Source organism: Grampus griseus, assembly GCF_964374135.1.
Source record: "Grampus griseus genome assembly, chromosome: 8".
Taxonomy (NCBI): Eukaryota; Metazoa; Chordata; class Mammalia; order Artiodactyla; family Delphinidae; genus Grampus; species Grampus griseus.
Window position 1 is genome coordinate 38,126,588 of NC_139002.1, and position 20,804 is coordinate 38,147,391.

Consider the following 20,804-nt stretch of genomic DNA (forward strand, 5'->3'; position numbering starts at 1 on the left):
GATCCCTGGTCAGGGAGCTAAGATCCCAAATGCCTTGCGGCCAAAAAACCAAAACATAAAAAAACAGAAGCAATTCTGTACCAAATTCAATAAAGACAATGGTCCACATAAAAACAAACCTAAAAAAAAAAAAGACTCAACTTTTAAAAATAGAGCAAAATTTTCCATATTATTAGTGATAGTGTAAAAGTTTAAAAAAGGTACTGGATGCAAATGCAAGAAGAGTTCTTAATTTCAAAGCACTTATTATTTATATCTCTACCTCCCCCACAAGAGCATTACATATGTAGAAAAGGAAAGTCTAGAGAAGGATCTTGTTCTTCAAACACTCAATTCCTAACTTATCAGTTACGTATAGCCAAAGTCAATGTAGATCAAGCTCCCAAACAAGGAAATAAAACTTAAATGTAAACCTTGGTCTCCAAAACATTTAACAGTTACAGAGAAAGGAGAGATTTCACCCAGAACAGTTGTATTGGTTAAAGTCCTAGTAACTTGTTCAGTGGTTGGTGCAAGGACTGTGTTCAACAAGTATTTCTTAAAATATTGAAATATGACAGAATTAATAAAGTCACCAAGAAGTTAAATGAGGTTTTAGAACTAAATATAACTAAAAAAACAAAAAAACTGAAACTCACAAGCTCATTTGCCCAAATTCATCTTGTAAAGTCTCTAAGACTTCTGCCAGCTCTTCATTAATGCTGCTAGAGGGGGAAGGCGTTGCTGACTTCTTGCTTTTCCCACTTCGTGAAGACACTTGCTTTGCCAAAGGAACACTGCTGACTACTCGGTCATTGCACAAGACTTTACTGTGTTGCTTCATTAGATGTAAGACATGCTGAACATTGGCTACCACAGCATGGCTAGGGCTGGTGGACTGAAGGAAAATGAAGAGAAGTAATTGAAGCCACATCCTCTGGAAAAATGTTTTCTCTTTCCCCCCTAAGCCTGGGTAAAAACACCCTCTCCGCCTCTGCAGAAAAGCCTGTGATACAAACCTCCTGGTGTACAGTGCATCTCCAGTCTCCCCTTACTCTCCACCCTAGTGTTATCTACTACACACCCATCTCTATTAGCTATGGACGAACATCCCAGCTGTCCCCTGCTCCCAGTCTCTTCAGTCTCTAACTCCATAGTTCTATCAGTTATCCTCCAAAAATATTATTCTGATCACGTTCTTCCATTTGACACCCTTTAATGTTAAGCTCGTTGACTCTAATGTCCAAACTCCTCAGCACAGAAATCAAGGCCCTATAACACTAAGCTGCAACTTCTACACCTTGGCCTCATGTCCCGCTATCTCCTACCTGCTCTCCACTATTTGAATGAACTGTATTTGCACATGCCATTTCTTTTGTGTGCCAATTTTTATACCTTTTTTTTTTTTTTTTTTTTTTGCAGTACGCGGGCCTCTCACTGTTGTGGCCTCTCCCATTGAGGAGCACAGGCTCCAGACGCGCAGGTTCAGCGGCCATGGCTCACGGGCCCAGCCGCCCCGTGGCATGTGGGATCTTCCTGGACTGGGGTACAAACCCACGTCCCCCGCGTCGGCAGGCGGACTCTCAACCACTGCGCCACCAGGAAGCCCCTATACCATTTTTAAAAACCCAGTTCAAATACATGATTTGTAAAGACTTTCTTAAAACATCCAGGTAATTAATTGGTCCATTCTCAGATCACCTATGGCATTTATCTCGATCACAGGATTTATCACAATATATTGTAATTGTGTTTGCATGTCTTTTTCACCTATTAAGTAGTGTAAGCACTTCCAGGTGGTACAGACTATTACCGTATTCATTTCTCTGTCCTCTAGTAGGAAGCATTAAGTTCATGTTTGTCACATAAGCAACGGGAAAAACCTGGTAGCCCTCTCAAAATTTTTGTTTTTGTTTTGAACACTGAACAAGTCTCAATGTGCAACTTCAATTTATAAACAGACGGTTGGGCCAACTTGGCTCCATAAGCTAGTTTAAAATGCAGATTCCTAGGTAGCATGCCAAACTCAATCAGTGTGTGGTCAAGGCTTAGAAATGTACATTTAAAAGTCTGCCAGTTGATTCTAATCAGCCAGGTTTACAAACCACTCAGCTAAACTAAACAGATGCTCTTTTTATCCTAGTTTTTGTTGTTAGGTAGCAAACTGAATTTAGTAATATATATACAAAGATGTATATACCACATCCAAGTGGGGTTTATTCCAGGAATGCAAGGCTAGTTCAATGTTTGAAAATGAATCTATGTAATCCAGCATATCAACAAGGTAAACAAGAAAAATCACATAACCATATCATTTGATGAAGAAAAGCATTTGAAAAAATCCAACACCCATTAAGGGTATAAACTTTCAGCAAAGCAGGAACAGAGAAATTTCCTCAAGTTGACAAAGAGCACAAAGAACCTACAGCTAATATCATACTTATCGGTGAAAGACTGAATGCTTTCCCCTGAAGATCAGCAAAACGGCAAGGATATCCACTCTCATCACTCTTACTTACAACATGATACAGGAAATCCTAGCCAGTGCAGTAAGGCAAGAAAGGAAATAAAAGGCACACAAATTAAAAAGGAAGAAATAAACTACCCTTATTTACAAATGACATGATTCTTCACATAGAAAAGCTTACGTAAATCCAAAAAATAATTCCTAGGACTAATAAGTGAATTCAGCAAGGTCACAGAATATAAGGTTAACGTAAAAACTCAAATATAATAAAATGATCATGTAGAAGCTGAAATTAAAACAACACAATTTACAATTGCTCAAAAAAATTTGTATATGAATCTGATAAAACAGGAATGGGACTAGTATGATGAAAATCCTAATGAAAGAAATCAAAGATCTAAATAAGTATGAGATGTACCATTCTCATGGGGTGAAAGACTCAACAAGGATGTCAATCCTCCCAAATTAATACAGTTCCTATCAAAATTCCAGCAAGACCTTTTCTTTGGTAGAGAAGTTTTTTCTAAAATTCACATGCAAAGGCAAAGGAACTAGAAGAGCTAAAAGAATCTTGAAGTTATTTTTCCTGTTATTTTTCCAACTCTATTTATTAAGGAAATTTTATGTCTTGAATCTAGTAATTAAAAAAATTGGAACGTGTATTTTGTCTTTTAAATTTCATTTTTTCTAGTAATTCACCTTTATTTCACTTTACAAATGTACTGGTTTATGACTCTATAAATAAAAATAAAAACTGGTCCTCCACAACAGATAAGTTTGGGAAACACTCAGATGACAGCACATTCTTAGCTGTTTGAATATTTCACAAAAAGTACAAATTACAACTTCAAAAGACCTCAGGCTGAAAAGCCCTATGTTTGAACCTGTCCTGTTCAAGTATTAATGACTTCAGTGAGAATTACCAAAGATAGGCAAATTAAGTTTGGGGATAACACATACATAACGGAAAACTGAACTAGATTCTAATCTAATGTGGGATAGGGTGAATCAATTCCTGTAGTGCTCCATTTGATTAAAAGTTCTGTATAAAAAAATCAACTCCACAAGTATAGGACCTAGATAGGCTGATGCTAAGACTAAGTAGAAGACCTGTTACTTCAGATGACTCTAGAATTAATGAGTGAAAGGGATGCTGTGGCTTCCCCATAACATTAATGTGATACTAGGCTGAGTTAACAGACTATCCAGAACATGACCAAGACTCTCTATCCTGTGCTAGACACACCACATTTAGAGGACTATATTCGATTCAGGAAGGGAGTGAGGAGATGGTTAAGAAACTCATAAAGGGCTTCCCTGGTGGCACAGTGGTTGAGAGTCCGCCTGCCGATGTGGGGGACACGGGTTCGTGCCCCGGTCCGGGAAGATCCCACATGCTGCGGAGCAGCTGAGCCCATGAGCCATGGCTGCTGAGCCTGCACGTCCAGAGCCTATGCTCTGCAACGGGAGAGGCCACAACAGTGAGAGGCCCGCGTACCGCAAAAAAAAAAACAAAAAACAAAAAAAACTCATAAAGCGTATCTTATGATGAATAGCTGAAGAAAAAGAATTATTTATAACCTAGAATAAGGAGATGAGAATAAAGATACAGTTATCTGGGACTTCCCTGGTGGTCCAGTGGTAAAGAATCCGCCTTCCAATGCAGGGGACGCAGGTTCGATCCCTGGTCTGGGAACAAAGATTCCACATGCTGTGGGGCAACTAAGCCTGTGTGCCACAACTACTGAGCCCGGGCGCCTCAACTAGAGAGCCCACGGGCCGCAAACTACAGAGCCCACATGCTCTGGAGCCTGCGTGTTGCAACTAGAGAAGAGAAAACCGGCACACCACAATTAGAGTGAAGCCCGCACACTGCAATGAAGAGCCTTTGCACCGCAACAAGATCCTGCATGCCTCAACAAAGATCCCACATGCTGCAACTAAGATACAACACAGCCAAAAACTAGTTAATTAAAACAAAAACAAAAAAAAACCCTTAATCTATTATCAATATAAGGTTTAAAAAAAGATACAGCTATTTTCTAAAGTTTTAAAAGTTTCCTATAGTTAAGGGTTCATTTGGTCTATGTGGATCCCTGAGAACAGAAAAAAATACCAATGAGTAGAATTTATAGTGACAGATTTCATCTCACTTAAGAACTTTCAAATAAAGCTGTCTAGAACTGTGAAGGGCTGTTTGAGGGTATAATGAGGTCTCATCAGTAGATGTATTTGGACAGAGTACATGACCATTATTCTGGATGCTTACATAACGAAAACATTGGACAGGGAACTGTACTAAGTGGGTCCCAAATCTAAATGAACATTAGATTGAGACTCGGGAACAACTGACTATACTTTCTAGGTCCCACACCCAGAAAATTCTGATTTATCAGAACTGTGGTGGGGCTTCGTAATCTGCTTTTTCAGATGCATAGTCAATGATTCTGATGCAGCTGGTCATCCTTTGAGAAACTTTCCAGCCCAAATCAAAGATTCTGTGGCAAAGTAGAAGAACCTTGGTTAGGAACAAAGGTTCAAAGATGAACCTTTTGACCTTGGTAGGTCAAAAGATGGTCTGCAATCTAAGAAGAGGTTAAATTTAGGGTAAAGGAAAGCCAACGACAAAACTTTTTAAAAGTGATTTGGCCGCACGCATCTACAAAGGGCAAGTGGAAAAGCTAGGAAATAGTTCATTCCCTAAGCTTTCACTGAGGATTTACTGTGGGGTTAAAATAAACAAATAGGGCTTCCCTGGTGGCGCAATGGTTGAGAGTCCGCCTGCCGATGCAGGGGACATGGGTTCGTGCCCCGGTCCGGGAAGATTCCACATGCCGCAGAGCGGCTGGGCCCGTGAGCCATGGCCGCTAAGCCTGCGCGTCCGGAGCCTGTGCTCCGCAACGGGAGAGGCCACAACAGTGAGAGGCCCACGTACCGCAAAAAACAAAAACAAAAACAAATAAATACCTAAAATTAAAATTTACTCCTCAAGCTTCTCAAATTCACAATCTAGTTGGATACTCAAGGCATCTATAACCAGCAACACAAACATTAATGAAAAAGTGGTATAAACTAACACAATGTTAAGTACTTCTTAGAAATCACCCAGTACTTGCTGATATTTGATAAAATTATCATCTCCACATTTTTAAGCACTAAAGGAACTTAAGATTCAAGTCTATGTATGACTGCTTCTTGGAGAATGAATCCTATACGTAATAAGCATGTGAGGACAAAGAGGATGTGACTTCTTTTCATTTAAATATCTATCTATATCTAAATATAAATCAACAGGGCTGATCCTAAAAATCCAGTGCTACAAATATACTATTTCCTATCTGCAACCACACCTTCTGCAAACCAGAGTCTCTGCTTTTGCTCCTAAGTTCCCTTCTGCATAGACTCTACCTGCTTTAAAGTGTCCCCCCAGTCTCCTCCCTGCTCCCCCAGTCCCATAAAACTTTCCTTCATCTCATTCTCACATCACTATGATCCAACTGGTAAAAAAGCAGAAAAATATTTCCGCCGTTTATAGGTATACAGGCAGATGAGTGGATTTAATTCAAAGATCTAAGTTGTACAAAAAAAGCCAGAATTCGACCAACTCACCTTTCCAGCTACAAATGGCATATCACCCAAGCATAATCTATAATGTGGTTGTGCGGCAAAATAGTTCCTAGAACCTTTCTGCATGGAAAAGAAAAAAGAAGAGCAATTTTACTCACATGATGATAAAAGCTGGCCATATAGGACTAACCTGAAACTTCAGCTTACTGCTGGGCTACTGCTTGTTTTATCTCTATAGGCATTATGGTCTGGAGTTCCTAATAATGCTCGTCACCACATATCCTAGCCTAGGAAAGGCTAGGAAAGAAAAAACAGTTCCTGACAAAACATCAGTTACAGTCTCAGTAGAGAAACTGTGTGTGTGTGCACGCGCACGCGTGCATGTGTATATACACAAACTTTTAAGTGCAAAAGATAATGCGATACTGAACAATAACTAACATTTGTGCAGTGCTGTGTAGTTCTAACACTTTCATATATATTATCTCAGGGTGAAAATTTAGAAGTAGGTATTACTTATCCCCATTTTCCCAATGAAGAAACTGAGAATGAAAGAGATTTACTCATCCAAGGTTGAAGTACCACATGGTTTATAAGTGTTTTCACATAAACTACGCCAAGTAATAACCAGCACTTTGACTTAATGGTTATTTTTTCATACCTTTTCTGGTGGTTTTGACTTCTTTTTTTTAATTCTTTTTGCATTGGGAACACATGAAGTTGCCTTATCTTCAAAGATAAGTCTATTTCTTTCTAGACCAATCTGCAACTAGGAAAAATATGAGAGCCTAAAGTTAATACTGTAGAAATAAAAGCTATGATTCAAATTTGAGATCTGCCATGTAAAGGCCTGTTAAAAAAACCTACAGTAGTATCGTATAGTATAGAATGAAAAACCCATCATAGCTGTGTAGCTATATCTGGAATCAATCCGTCAACATTTATCCAATATTTTAAATCAATACCACTCTCTCAATTTACTTAAAGTGCTGTCCTATAATTTGTCCTTTCACTTAGCCTGGAAACGTTTAGCTCCTTATTTGAGGCTGGTCCTTAAATTATATCTAATGAGTTAAAGGCAGTATTTCTAACTCCAAACCAATGTTTCAACATTTTCTTCTTGTCACGCACAGCATATACAACAGCGTTAGACACAAAGCAGCTGGAGAACAAAGTACAATTTCTTCCTCTTTTAAAAACTCATACACTTAACAATGTAAGAAAAAGGAACTGGAAATCTATGTCCAAAACAACTGGGAGGTATATCAGAGAATGTTATCAAGCCCTTTTCTCTAGAAGCTTAGTAACTACATTAATTTAATATGGTAGAAATTCCATAAACAATTACTAAGGATTTCAAACAAGGACTGCTGTTTTCAACTTTCCTTAAAAAATATAATTACATACATATACACAGGTATGTGTGTGTTCGTGTGTGTCTGTGTTCATGTGTATTTGTCTAGAATAGTGGTTTTCAAACCTGCCTATGTATCAAAACTGTCTGGAGTTTATGAGAAAATTCAGATTGTTAGGTGCCTCTCCAGACGTCATGATTTTAAACATTCCAGGCTGAGGAAATTTATATTTTAAAAGTATTTTAAAGTTCTTCAGGAAATTATGATGGAGCTCAAACACTCAGAACCAATGGATTAGTTAAAAGAAATCCTGAGATCATTACTAATGCTTCCCACAATGACTGCATTCTTTAGGGACAGAATTTATTCAGTGACAAAGGAACACAGGGATTCCTACTCTCAGGAGTGTCTACATTCCCACACATCTAACGATGCTTTATACGTAGTAAACTGAATGGACATAATTCCATGAACATGAAATCACTACTCTGGAAGACCTATGAAGCCAATGAGTTTGAAGAGTATACAAAACAAAAAAAATGTGAACTATTTTAAGTTCGTAAGTTCTTCCCAGTAGCTGTCATATATTTGTGTGGCAGAGTTTTAACGTTTGTAAGTGCTTTCATTATATTTCCTCTTGTTGGAACTCTCCAACATTAAGAAGATGTAAAATAAAGACCAGTATCAGTGGTAAAATCCCAAGCTCCGAATGGTTACATATCTCGCCCAGGACTACACAAATTATGGTTAGACTTGGAACCATGTATCAACCCCGGCCCCTGTTCTACCACAACAGTGTTCACTATCAGAACTCAGAACTCAAAACCTTTACTGATATATTATCAGTAATAACTGATTTGTCCCAACATTTTGCCTACTAAATACAAAATAAAACTACCACAAAATAATTTTTTAAATTCATAAAATAATGAACTTGTTAATTCTGTATTCCATGTATAGTAGAACTCACCACCACAGTGTATATAAAGCATAACTTTAAAGTTTGCATGTTATGAGTGAGGAAACAAAGGCACAGTAAAGTGGCCTACCTACCCTAAAAAGTGGAATGGGGAGAGAAATCAAGTATTTCAAAATTTGTTGGTGGTCAAAAATAAAGCCACATGACTATATAACTCAGAAAGCACAGAGAGGTAAAAAGTACATACGAATTGATCAGAAGGTAAATATTTGAGAAAGAAAATATATCGCGTTTAATAGAAAGAGAATATGTTAAGTCAATGAATTCTGGGAAGCACTGGAAAAAATAGACAAGATAACAAAGATGAGATAATAGATGTTTACAGTCCTGCGAGCACATTTATGAAGTGAGCCCAGGACACCGTTGGCATCTGGCCACAACCTGAACTGCAGAGCCTCCTCTCCTAATTGTTTTGGAATCAGGACCTGCTTTTTGTGTTAATATTATGAGAAAAGATACATGTAAATGTTATAAAACTTAAAGACCTTGGAAGGGGAGGGGCAATAAACAAGAGGTATTTGAATTAATAAGCTCACATGGGGAGAGTCTTCAGTTATAAACAGAAGTATTTTATTTAGCCTGTAAGATGTGTTGGATATAGAAATGTTGCTATATCTTCTAGAAATGCAGTTCTAGTTGGTATATATAAACTCAATGATTCTGTGAATTCACACTGCCTCACCTATTCTACCTGGTGGCCACTGCATGGGATAAAAATTCAAGGCTAGAAATGAGGAGAGCTCATTTTCCTTATATGGTGGCTTTTGTAAATTAGTATGGGTCACCACCTGTTGTGTAGCCCACTACCTCAGCTACTGTCCTGGTGTCTCGAGGCCACCAAAAAAGGGAAGCACTTACAAGCAGGATACTGAATGAGGCTTTCAAACATTTCCAATAGTGACTAATGTGAAAAGTTTTAGATGATTACATATTATATTATGTACACAGTCGCTGATATTTTTTAGTCTATTGATTTAAAAAAAAATAAAGCTGATAGAAAGCCCACAATTTAAAAAACCCTAAAGAATTGCTCAGCTTTTACTTTCTGTCTGTAAAAATATGTTTATAGTTTTCCATATTAAGCTAAGCCTGCAAATTTATATATTGGATCATTCCAAATTATAAATAATCAAAGCAGCGCACATCTACATCTATTTATATATAAAGAGTAGCATGAAATGTGAGGAGCCTACCTGCTCACATTTCAACTTACCTGGGCTGCCTTAGCTTGCATACGTTTCCTTTCCTGTTCTTCTTGATGGAGTTTTGCTTCTAACTCTTGCATTTTTTTCTAGTGATAAAAATATTAAAAGTGATAATAGTGAAAAGAGTTTCAGTGTCTATTTGTAAAATTTTTATCCATGACTCTCCTTTGCAATTCCACAGAATTATGGGTAAAATTCACGGGCAAAGAACACAGCCTCTGTATGAAGCCATATAGGCTACAACAGCGGTCCCCAACCTTTTTGGCACTGGGGACCGGTTTCTCATGGAAGAAAATTTTTCTACGGATGAGGTTGGGGGGGGGATGGTTCAGGCAGTAATGTGAGCCATGGGGAGCAGCAGATGACGCTTTGCTCGCTCACCCACCACTCATCTGCTGTGTGGCCCGGTTCCTCATCAGTTGGGGACCCCTGGGCTACACGGAAGCTGAATCTGAAACTTTATAGTCTCAGTGGTATTAAATACTTCCCAAATGAATCAATTAAGACTAAAATTAGGACTTCCCTGGTGGCGCAGTGGTTGGGAATACACCTGCCAAGGCAGGGGACACGGGTTTGATCCCTGGTCTGGGAAGATCCCACATGCTGCGGAGGAACTAGGCCCATGCGTCACAACTGCTGAGCCTGAGCTCTAGAGCCTGCGAGCCACAACTACTGAGCCCACATGCCACAACTACTGAAGCCCGTGTGCTCTAGGGCCCACGTGCTGCAACTACTGAGTCTGCGTGCTGTAGCTACTGAAGCCCGCGTGCCTAGCGCACATGCTCTGCAACAAGAAAAGACACTGCAATGAGAAGCCCGTGCACCACAAGGAAGAGTAGCCCCCGCTCACCACAACTAGAGAAAGCCCGCGCACAGCAACAAAGAGCCAATGCAGCCAAAAATAAATAAAAATTTAAAAAAAAAAAAAAAAAAACTAAAATTAGTTCAGAGAACAAAAACGAAGTGATACAAGCCTTAAGGATACTCAAAAACACTTCATCTTTCAACATTTTCAAAACGAACTCCTTCCTTATGTACACTAAGATGATAAAATGTGAACTTTCTCTCCAAATTTACATTTCTTCCTTTTAAAAAAATTCCCATATGTTTCTTTGCTACAAGGTCATTTTTTTTCCTATAAAATATCCAATTTTACATAAGAACCAATATTATGCATTGATGAGTATAAAAGATTCTCACTGACTTCTGCAAGGGCCTGCATTGTGGTAAGCTTGTTATACTCCTGTTCAAGAAGATCCAATTTTTCAAGTTGGTTTTGAACATGCGTTTGATCATGTTGTCGTTCTCTTTCTAGGGAAACCTGGGAAACAATACAGCATAATAATTTGACAAAATTATAACAATACAGCATAATAATTTGACAAAATTATAACAATACAGCATAATAATTTGACAAAAAACTGAAAAACTAACACTGAGAGTACTATGCTACTTGTCTGGCTTTTATTTATTTTTGATTATTCAAAGTTCTTATATTTTTAGTGTACTATTTTATACTTACATATATGTTATTATACTACAAGACTATAAAACACAATCACAGTAGTCTCTGATTTTTGTGGTCTCCACTTGCCTAGTGGAGTGGCTATAAATACTTGTTGGACAAGTGAAAATAATACTTTTAGAAAGGTGTTCCTATGAATAGTTTTTCATTCATGACGTTTCTATCCTAAGTATCTGATCTACAGGTCTTAATCAAAAGTAATCTAAATTCCCTGAAAAAATTAAAAGGAATCTGAGATTCCTTCACCATATAAAACCTTGAAACGTAACCAGGCAAAAAACCCAATAACCTAAAATGAGACTAACCAGCTTTACTTGAGAAAAGGTAGGCTATGACCATGACAATTGTAAAACTGACTTTTACAAGTCAGTCCTTTGAAAAATCAAAAAAATACTAAGTTTCTTCAGACTCACAGACTTAGAAAACAAACTTATGGTCACCAAAGGGGAAAGGTGAGGGGGACAGATTAATTGGGAGTTTGGGATTGACATGTACACACTTCTATATTTAAAATTGATCACCAACAAGGACCTACTGTATAGCATATGAAACTCTGCTAAATATTCTATAATAACCTAAATGGGAAAATAATTTGAAAAAGAATGGATACATGTATATGTATAACTGAATCACTCTGCTGTACACCTGAAACTAACACAACATTGTCAATCAACCCCATTCCAATATAAAATAAAAATCAAAAAGTACAAACTTCCAGTTACAAGTAAAATAAGTACTAGGGATGTTGTCTGGCTTTTCATACAACTACTTAGGTACTACAGAGGAATTCCAGGAAAACAATATTAAGATGAAACCAGAGGAAAATTAACAAATACAAGTGAAATCTTGTTCTTATTATATACTATTATAACATTTGGTTCTCTATACTAAGACTTGTTAATACGCTCTGAATGAAGGTATTTACTAGACATATAGGCTACACACAAATAGTTGTAATTAGTCTGGTTCTCTAACATAGTTAATCTCTTAATTAAGGCAATAATCACAGTTTTGGTACGTAACATTTACACTTCCTCTGAATTCTACGCAAAACATCCATCATTTTTTTTTTTTTTTCAGGCTTAGGGTCAAGGATTTGAAAAGACTGCCACCTATCAGATTTAAGGACTGACAGCCACAGGATAAACCATTAAACTAGGATAAGAAGTGGAAGTATGCTAAACTGAGGTCTACTGGTAAAAAGCAAAACATTAAGCACGTGAACTTGTAAACAGTGTATCTTCATATACAAGTCTATAGCAATAGGTATCATACTAACAGAAATTTGAATATGACAAAGTAATACAAACCAATAAATTTCTCAGGAATTTGTGTGAACTACTAATTTCCTCCTACCTACCTTAGCGGATAGTTACTGCCCTTGAAATAATACATTGAGTTAAATGTTGGCACAAATCACACTTCACTTCCAATATTGGAACCACTCATAAAATGGGCTAATCAAACTTTACTGATGAAAACAGGGCTTAATTCAAAGACATACATATACATATATATATATATATATTTGTCTAACAACTATATCAATATTAGTCAAGACATCTCACGGTTGTCTTACAGATGCTTTCTAACCCGAGAACAGAAATATGCCAATGAAGAGAACTGCGTATTACTGTACGTAACGTTTTGCCATTTCCAATCAGATTTAACTCACCATCCCTTTCCCAACCCCATCCATCACATAAAAGTGTCAGAGAAAACACAGAAATAATAATAATTGCATAGCAAGTTTGAAGAAAGGGAACTCTTCAGATGCAAAAAAGATAAATCAAAAGCAAGTAATACTGAAGCCAAATATTACACGAGGCAAGACTATAGCCTTGGTGTATAAGATACACAAGGAACGTGACATAAATTTCAGGCAACGTACCATCTGCACGATGCAGGAGCCCAAAGCCAACAAATTATCATAAATGCAGACCAGAACCAGGGAAACTCATCAAGCCCCAGCAAAGGCAAATCCACAACCATTTCATAAGGCTGCCTACACAACTTAGAAGTATGGAATTCCCAAGATAAACAACTCCAAAGAATAAGAGTTCATCATAAAAATATATATATACGTATACAGTTCTCATAAGAAAAAAAATGATTTTAAGACTGGGAATTTTTATAGTGTTCAAAGAGATAAAATGAGGGAATAAAAAGCAAAGTAATGGTACATTAAAATAACAACAAAAATAGGTGGACTGAAGAGGACCCAACTGGAAACAAAAAAATATGGTCACAAATAAACTCAATGGCATAGTAAAGAGACCTATAATACAAATGAAAATTGCTGAAACATCCTCTTAAATATTGTTGTGCAATCAAATATTTCTTTGATATCTCCAACTATGACTGAAAGCTGACTGAGGTGGAAAGCATTTAATTTCTTTCACACTGCAGAGTACCTAGCAAAATATTAAGCATATAAACATTCAACTTTTGCATAATAAAGTTAAGATGCCCAGAAACTATGGTATTCATGATGAAATCAAATTCTATATTCATAATAGGAAAAGGAGGTATGTTTTAAAAAAATATATTCGAGACTGATATTGCAGATGTCCTCTCGTAAATGCATAGGTTACTTAAATTAAAATACCTCTGGTTTGACAGAGCAAAATATTTTTGTTAAAATAACAACTGTAAAAAAGTCTTTCAAAGTATAAAGAACCTTGAAATGTGCTACCTGAGTTGAGTCTTTAAACAAAATTCAAGAGGCAGAGAGGTACATAATATGCTTATTTATACTTCTGATAACGTACAAAGAAGTTAACATGACCTGAAAAGAAAACACAATTAAATGTGTAGTATTTTTCCAATTTAAGTAGAACTCTACCAAATACAGCAGTAACAATGAAGACCAATCAAATCTTCAGACACCATAACTGATCCCAAGTAATTTCAGTCCTGTGCTGTTGTACTGTTCCAAAGCAGAAGTTGTTAAAGCTGTGTGTAGAGGATATGGCAGTGTGTGTGAGGGTCATCCAAAAAGGAAACTCCTCTATTTAGCTTCGCTGAAAAAACAAACCACATTTTTCTCAAAGCTTCCACTAGCAGTTTTTCAAAATGAACTACTGGTACTATCATCTTTTAAGATGGACAGAGAATTGATTACTTGTAACAGCACCATTAGTCCTCACTGAGAAAAAAGGTCTTTATATCAACTTAATTTTCTCTATAACTAACTTTTCTTGAGAGTGACTCTATGAAGTAACATACCTGTTTCTCTAATACAGATGTCCTCTCCATTTCTGCATGCTTTATCATGTTACGCATGTATTCCAATTGTTTTTCTAAAAGATTACATTTATTTTCTGCAGCTAACAGCTGAGATGTCAGCTCTAAAAAGAATTCATAAGAAAAGCAGAAATCAGCTCACTCGCAGAAGTTTTAGTTTTAAGAACCTGCTTAACATGAATCTACAGTATATATAATAAACATTTTCCAGTAGCTCTAGAAGCCTTTTCAGATGACCTAAGTCATTCTCTTTCTGTATGTTAGTCTAATCTGCCTTGAATTCTGACAGTAAATATAATACAGGACATCAGCACTTGTTCCACAAAATGCTCCCAAATATAAATGTAATTTTGTAGTGCTCGAAGACACTAAGCACTAGAAAACACTAATGTGGAATTTCTTTTAGAGTGATTTTACCATACTTATTTTGATAGTGTTTCATTTCTTTCATAATTAAACAAACCTTGATTGTGCTTTGATTCCTCATTCTTTGAATTCTCCCTTTCTTGTATCTGTTCATCCAGTACTTTCTTATATTCAATTGTTTCTTTAGACAAGGTTTTCACACTTTCTTCTGCCTGAATCCTTTCAAGTTCTAAACGTCGAATTTTATCTTGAAGATTCTTCAGAGCAGAAAATATAGCTGCCAAATACAAACATGGATACTATAATACATACGGAAAAAGTTCACTGAAAAAGAATAAACTCATCTAAATAAAAAATAAAATTGATGGAGGATCACTCTTTGGGAATTACCATCACATGGTAATTGTTTAAAAAACTCCATTTAAAGACATCTTTTGAGTCTCTGAAATGTGCTAGGTACTCAAGTAAAAAATGCCATGGTAAAAACATTTCAAAGATTTTATAAAATGGTAAAAATATTTAGCTAATCATACAAAATTCATAAACTGTCCCAAGGCACATTATTAACTATAAATATTTTGTTTTACTAATAGGATCACATGCAGAATCCAATTATAGAGCTAAAAATAGTCAAGCACATAAAGGACTATTTCTTTTTGATCTCAAAAAAAACCCTAAGCACTCTGCCCCTCAAAAAGCTTTTGATTATAAAATAACACATATTCACTGTAGAAAGCACAGGAAAATACAACAAAGAAAAGAACTGATAATCCTGAGACACTGACTATCAATTTTGGTCATTTCTTTCAGTCTTTTCCTATGTGTATAACATAAATTGAGATCAAAATTGATCTAAGTGTTTTCACTTAGCATTATGGAACTGCGAGCATTCCCTCATGCAATCAGATAGACTTAAAAGATTATTTCCTTGTGACCAATTAGTAATTGAAAAACTAAGTTACTGGATCAAAGAATATTCATATTTTATTTACTTATTTTTATTTTAAACATTTATTTATTTGGCCACAGACGGTCTTAGCTGTGGCACACGGGATCCTCGTTGTGGCATGCAGGATCTTTACTTGTGGCATGCGGGCTCTTAGTTGCGGCATGCGGGATCTAGTTCCCTGGCCAGGGATTGAACCCGGGCCCCCTGCATTGACAGAGCAGAGTCTTAACCATTGGACCACCAGGGAAGCCCCAGAATATTCATATTTTAAAGACCCTTGAGCAAAGTACCTTCAAAAAGTGTTTTATCAATTTGTACTTTCATCAGAAGTACATGTCTTTGCCAATATAGACCATCACTAATTACAACATCTCTACCATTCTGATTAAGAAACCCATACTACTCTGGTTAGTTTATTTTGCATTTCTATTAAAAGTTTAAATATTTTGTTATATATTGTTGGCCGTCTTTTATGAATTTCTGTGCCCATTTTTCATTAGTCTCCCCATTCCATTTTATTGTCTTTAATTCTACTTTTGATACAAAGATGTTTTGATTTTTCATAGCTATATCTAACAATCTTTCCCATCAAGTTCTTTGTTAAGAAGTTCTTCTGTAACCTCGATTAGATAAACTTTATATTTTCCTTTATTATAGTTTCATACACTTTTACATTTAATTCTTTAAGTCAAATAAAAGTCAATACAAACATTTTTGTATTGAAGGAAGAACTTTAAATGGCAACTTTATCATATACCAAGTTCACACATATATCTATACATACAGATATAATTATTACTTACACATACCCAAGACAGTTTCAGGACTTTCTTTTACTCTGGTTTCATTAATATTATGCCAGTATTTTCATTACTAAAACTTTATAATATAAACATCAATTCTGCCAGTCTCCCACAGTATATAAATCTTTAAAACATTTCAAAATTATTCTTACCAATTAAATATTCAGAATCATTTCACCTAAACAATGATTTAAATAAAACTTCATGTAAATTATACAATAAGTAGGAAGAACTACCATCTTTTAAAAATCGAGCTTTCTCACTAAAAACAAGGCACCCATTCCCATGTATTAACCTAATTCATTAATTCAACAAGTTTTTCAGTGCCTAGGATGTGGCAGGCCCCAAATAGGGGAATGATACATTTTATAATATAGCCAGCTTATTCTTGCTGGTATGCAATGAGACTACAATCTAATTAGAAACAACACAGATATGAAACACGAATACACACACTCAGAAATCTGAAAAACCAACTGAGAAGACTAAGAGAATAGGAAAACAGCCCAGACATAAGACTAGTATTTAAAGGAACAATAATTCTTTGATATACCTGGAATAATCAGATAAAAAATGTAATAGATTTTTTTTGTGTGTGGTACACGGGCCTCTCACTGCTGTGGCCTCTCCCGCTGCGGAGCACAGGCTCCGGACGCATAGGCTCAGTGGCCATGGCTCACGGGCCCAGCCACTCCGCGGCATGTGAGATCTTCCCGGACCAGGGCACGAACCTATGTCCCCTGCATCGGCAAGCGGACTCTCAACCACTGCGCCACCAGGGAAGCCCCACCCAACATAGGAGCACCTCAATACATAAGGCAAATACTAACAGCCATAAAAGGGGAAATCGACAGTTAACACATTCATAGTAGGGGACTTTAACACCCTACTTTCACCAATGGACAGATCCTCCAAAATGAAAATAAATAAGGAAACACAAGCTTTAAATGATACATTAAACAAGATGGACTTAATTGATATTTATAGGACATTCCATCCAAAAACAACAGAATACACATTTTTCTCAAGTGCTCATGGAACATTCTCCAGGATAGATCACATCTTGGGTCACAAATCAAGCCTTGGTAAATTTAAGAAAACTGAAATCGTATCAAGTATCTTTTCCGACCACAACACTATGAGACTAGATATCAATTACAGAAAAAGATCTGTAAAAAATACAAACACATGGAGGCTAAACAATACACTACTTAATAATGAAGTGATCACTGAAGAAATCAAAGAGGAAATTAAAAAAATACCTAGAAACAAATGACAATGGAGACACGACAACCCAAAATCTATGGGATGCAGCAAAAGCAGTTCTAAGAGGGAAGTTTATAGCAATACAATCCTACCTTAAGAAACAGGAAACATCTCGAATAAACAACCTAATGTTGCACCTAAAGCAATTAGAGAAAGAAGAATAAAAAAAACCCAAAGTTAGCAGAAGGAAATAAATCATAAAAATCAGATTAAAAATAAATGAAAAAGAAATGAAGGAAACGATAGCAGAGATCAATAAAACTAAAAGCTGGTTCTTTGAGAAGATAAACAAAATTGATAAACCATTAGCCAGACTCACCAAGAAAAAAAGGGAGAAGACGCAAATCAATAGAATTAGAAATGAAAAAGGAGAAGTAACAACTAACACTGCAGAAATACAAAAGATCATGAGAGATTACTACAAGCAACTGTATGCCAATAAAATGGACAACCTGGAAGAAATGGACAAATTCTTGGAAAGGTACAACCTGCCAAGACTGAATCAGGAAGAAATAGAAAATATAAACAGACCAATCACAAGCACTGAAATTGAAACTGTGATTAAAAATCTTCCAACAAACAAAAGCCCAGGATCAGATGGCTTCACAGGCAAATTCTATCAAACATTTAGAGAAGAGCTAACACCTATCCTTCTCAAACTCTTCCAAAATATAGCAGAGGGGGGAACACTCCCAAACTCATTCTACGAGGCCACCATCACCTTGATACCAAAACCAGGCAAGGATGTCACAAAGAAAGAAAACTACAGGCCAATATCACTGATGAACATAGATGCAAAAATCCTCAACAAAATACTAGCAAACAGAATCCAACAGCACATTAAAAGGATCATACACCATGATCAAGTGGGGTTTATTCCAGGAATGCAAGGATTCTTCAATATATGCAAATCAATCAATGTGATAAACCATATTAACATATTGAAGGAGAAAAACCACATGATCATTTCAATAGATGCAGAGAAAGCTTTCGACAAAATTCAACACCTATTTATGATAAAAACCCTGCAGAGGGGCTTCCCTGGTGGTGCAGTGGTTGAGAGTCCGCCTGCCGATGCAGGGGACACAGGTTCGTGCCCCGGTCCGGGAACATCCCACATGACGCGGAGCGGCTGGGCCCGTGAGCCATGGCCGCTGAGCCTGCGCGTCCGGAGCCTGTGCTCCGCAATGGGAGAGGCCACAACAGTGGGAGGCCCGCGTACGACAAAAAAAAAAAAAAAAAAAAAAAACCCTGCAGAAAGTAGGCATAGAGGGAACTTTCCTCAACATAATAAAGGCCATATATGACAAACCAACAGCCAACATCATCCTCAATGGTGAAAAATTGAAATCATTTCCACTAAGATCAGGAAAAAGACAAGGTTGCCCACTCTCACCACTCTTATTCAGCATAGTTTTGGAAGTTTTAGCCACAGCAATCAGAGAAGAAAAGGGAATAAAAGGAATCCAAATCTGAAAGAAGAAGTAAAGCTGTCACTGTTTGCAGATGACATGATACTATACATAGAGAATCCTAAAGATGCTACCAGAAAACTATTAGAGCTAATCAATGAATCTGGTAAAGTAGCAGGATACAAAATTAATGCACAGAAATCTCTGGCATTCCTATACACTACTGATGAAAAATCTGAAAGTGAAATCAAGAAAACACTCCCATTTACCACTGGAACAAAAAGAATAAAATATCTAGGAATAAACCTACCTAAGGAGACAAAAGACCTGTATGCAGAAAATTATAAGACACTGATGAAAGAAATTAAAGATGATACAAATAGATGGAGAGATATACAATGTTCCTGGATGGGAAGAATCAACATTGTGAAAATGACTCTACTACCCAAAGCAATCTACAGATTCAATGCAATCCCTATCAAACTACCACTGGTATTTTTCACAGAACTAGAACAAAAAATTTCACAATTTTTATGGAAACACAAAAGACCCCAAAGAGCCAAAGCAATCTTGAGAACCAAAAACGGAGCTGGAGGAATCAGGCTCCCTGACTTCAGACTATACTACAAAGCTACAGTAATCAAGACAGTATGGTACTGGCACAAAAACAGAAATATAGATCAATGGAATAGGATAGAAAGCCCAGAGATAAACCCAGGCACATATGGTCACCTTATCTTTGATAAAGGAGGCAGGAAGGTACAGTGGAGAAAGGTGCTGGGAAAACTGGACAGGTACATGTAAAAGTATGAGATTAGATCACTCCCTAACACCATACACAAAAATAACTCAAAATGGATTAAAGACCTAAATGTAAGGCCAGAAACTACCAAACTCTTAGAGGAAAACATAGGCAGAACACTCTATCACATAAATCACAGCAAGATCCTTTTTGACCCACCTCCTAGAGAAATGGAAATAAAAACAAAAATAAACAAATGGGACCTAATGAAACTTCAAAGTTTTTGCACAGCAAAGGAAACCATAAGACCAAAAGACAACCCTCAGAATGGGAGAAAATACTTGCAAATGAAGCAACTGACAAAGGATTAATCTCCAAAATTTACAAGCAGCTCATGCAGCTCAATAACAAAAAAAGAAACAATCCAATCCAAAAATGGGCAGAAAACCTAAACAGACATTTATCCAAAGAAGATATACAGACTGCCAACAAACACATGAAAGAATGCTCAACATCATTAATCATTAGAGAAATGCAAATCAAAACCAATGAGATATCATCTCACACCAGTCAGAATGGCCATCATCAAAAAATCTACAAACAATAAATGCTGGAGAGGGTGTGGAGAAAAGGGAACCCTCTTGCACTGTTGGTGGGAATGTAAATTGATACAGTCACTATGGAGAACAGTATGGAGGTTCCTTAAAAAACTACAAATAGAACTACCATATGACCCAGCAAATCCACTACTGGGCATATACCCTGAGAAAACCATAATTCAGAAAGAGTCATGTACCAAAATGTTCATTGCAGCTCTATTTACAATAGCCTGGAGATGGAAACAACGTAAGTGTCCATCATCAGATGAATGGATAAAGAAGATGTGGCACATATATACAATGGAATATTACTCAGCCATAAAAAGAAACGAAATTGAGCTATT

The 20,804-nt window shown here is 36.7% G+C and overlaps 1 protein-coding gene across 1 annotated transcript in view; it reads right to left on the reverse strand.

Moving 5' to 3' along the window:
* CEP57 (centrosomal protein 57) overlaps positions 1–20,804 on the reverse strand; it is a 47,339-nt gene that overhangs the window by 3,277 nt on the left and 23,258 nt on the right. The window contains exons 3-9 of the mRNA XM_082660179.1: positions 14,787–14,966; positions 14,306–14,427; positions 10,757–10,873; positions 9,561–9,638; positions 6,675–6,782; positions 6,056–6,133; positions 639–877 (exon numbers count right to left, since the gene is read on the reverse strand). Of these exons, the coding sequence (XP_082516305.1) occupies positions 639–877; positions 6,056–6,133; positions 6,675–6,782; positions 9,561–9,638; positions 10,757–10,873; positions 14,306–14,427; positions 14,787–14,966 (922 nt within the window). The remainder of the gene's footprint in view (positions 1–638; positions 878–6,055; positions 6,134–6,674; positions 6,783–9,560; positions 9,639–10,756; positions 10,874–14,305; positions 14,428–14,786; positions 14,967–20,804) is intronic.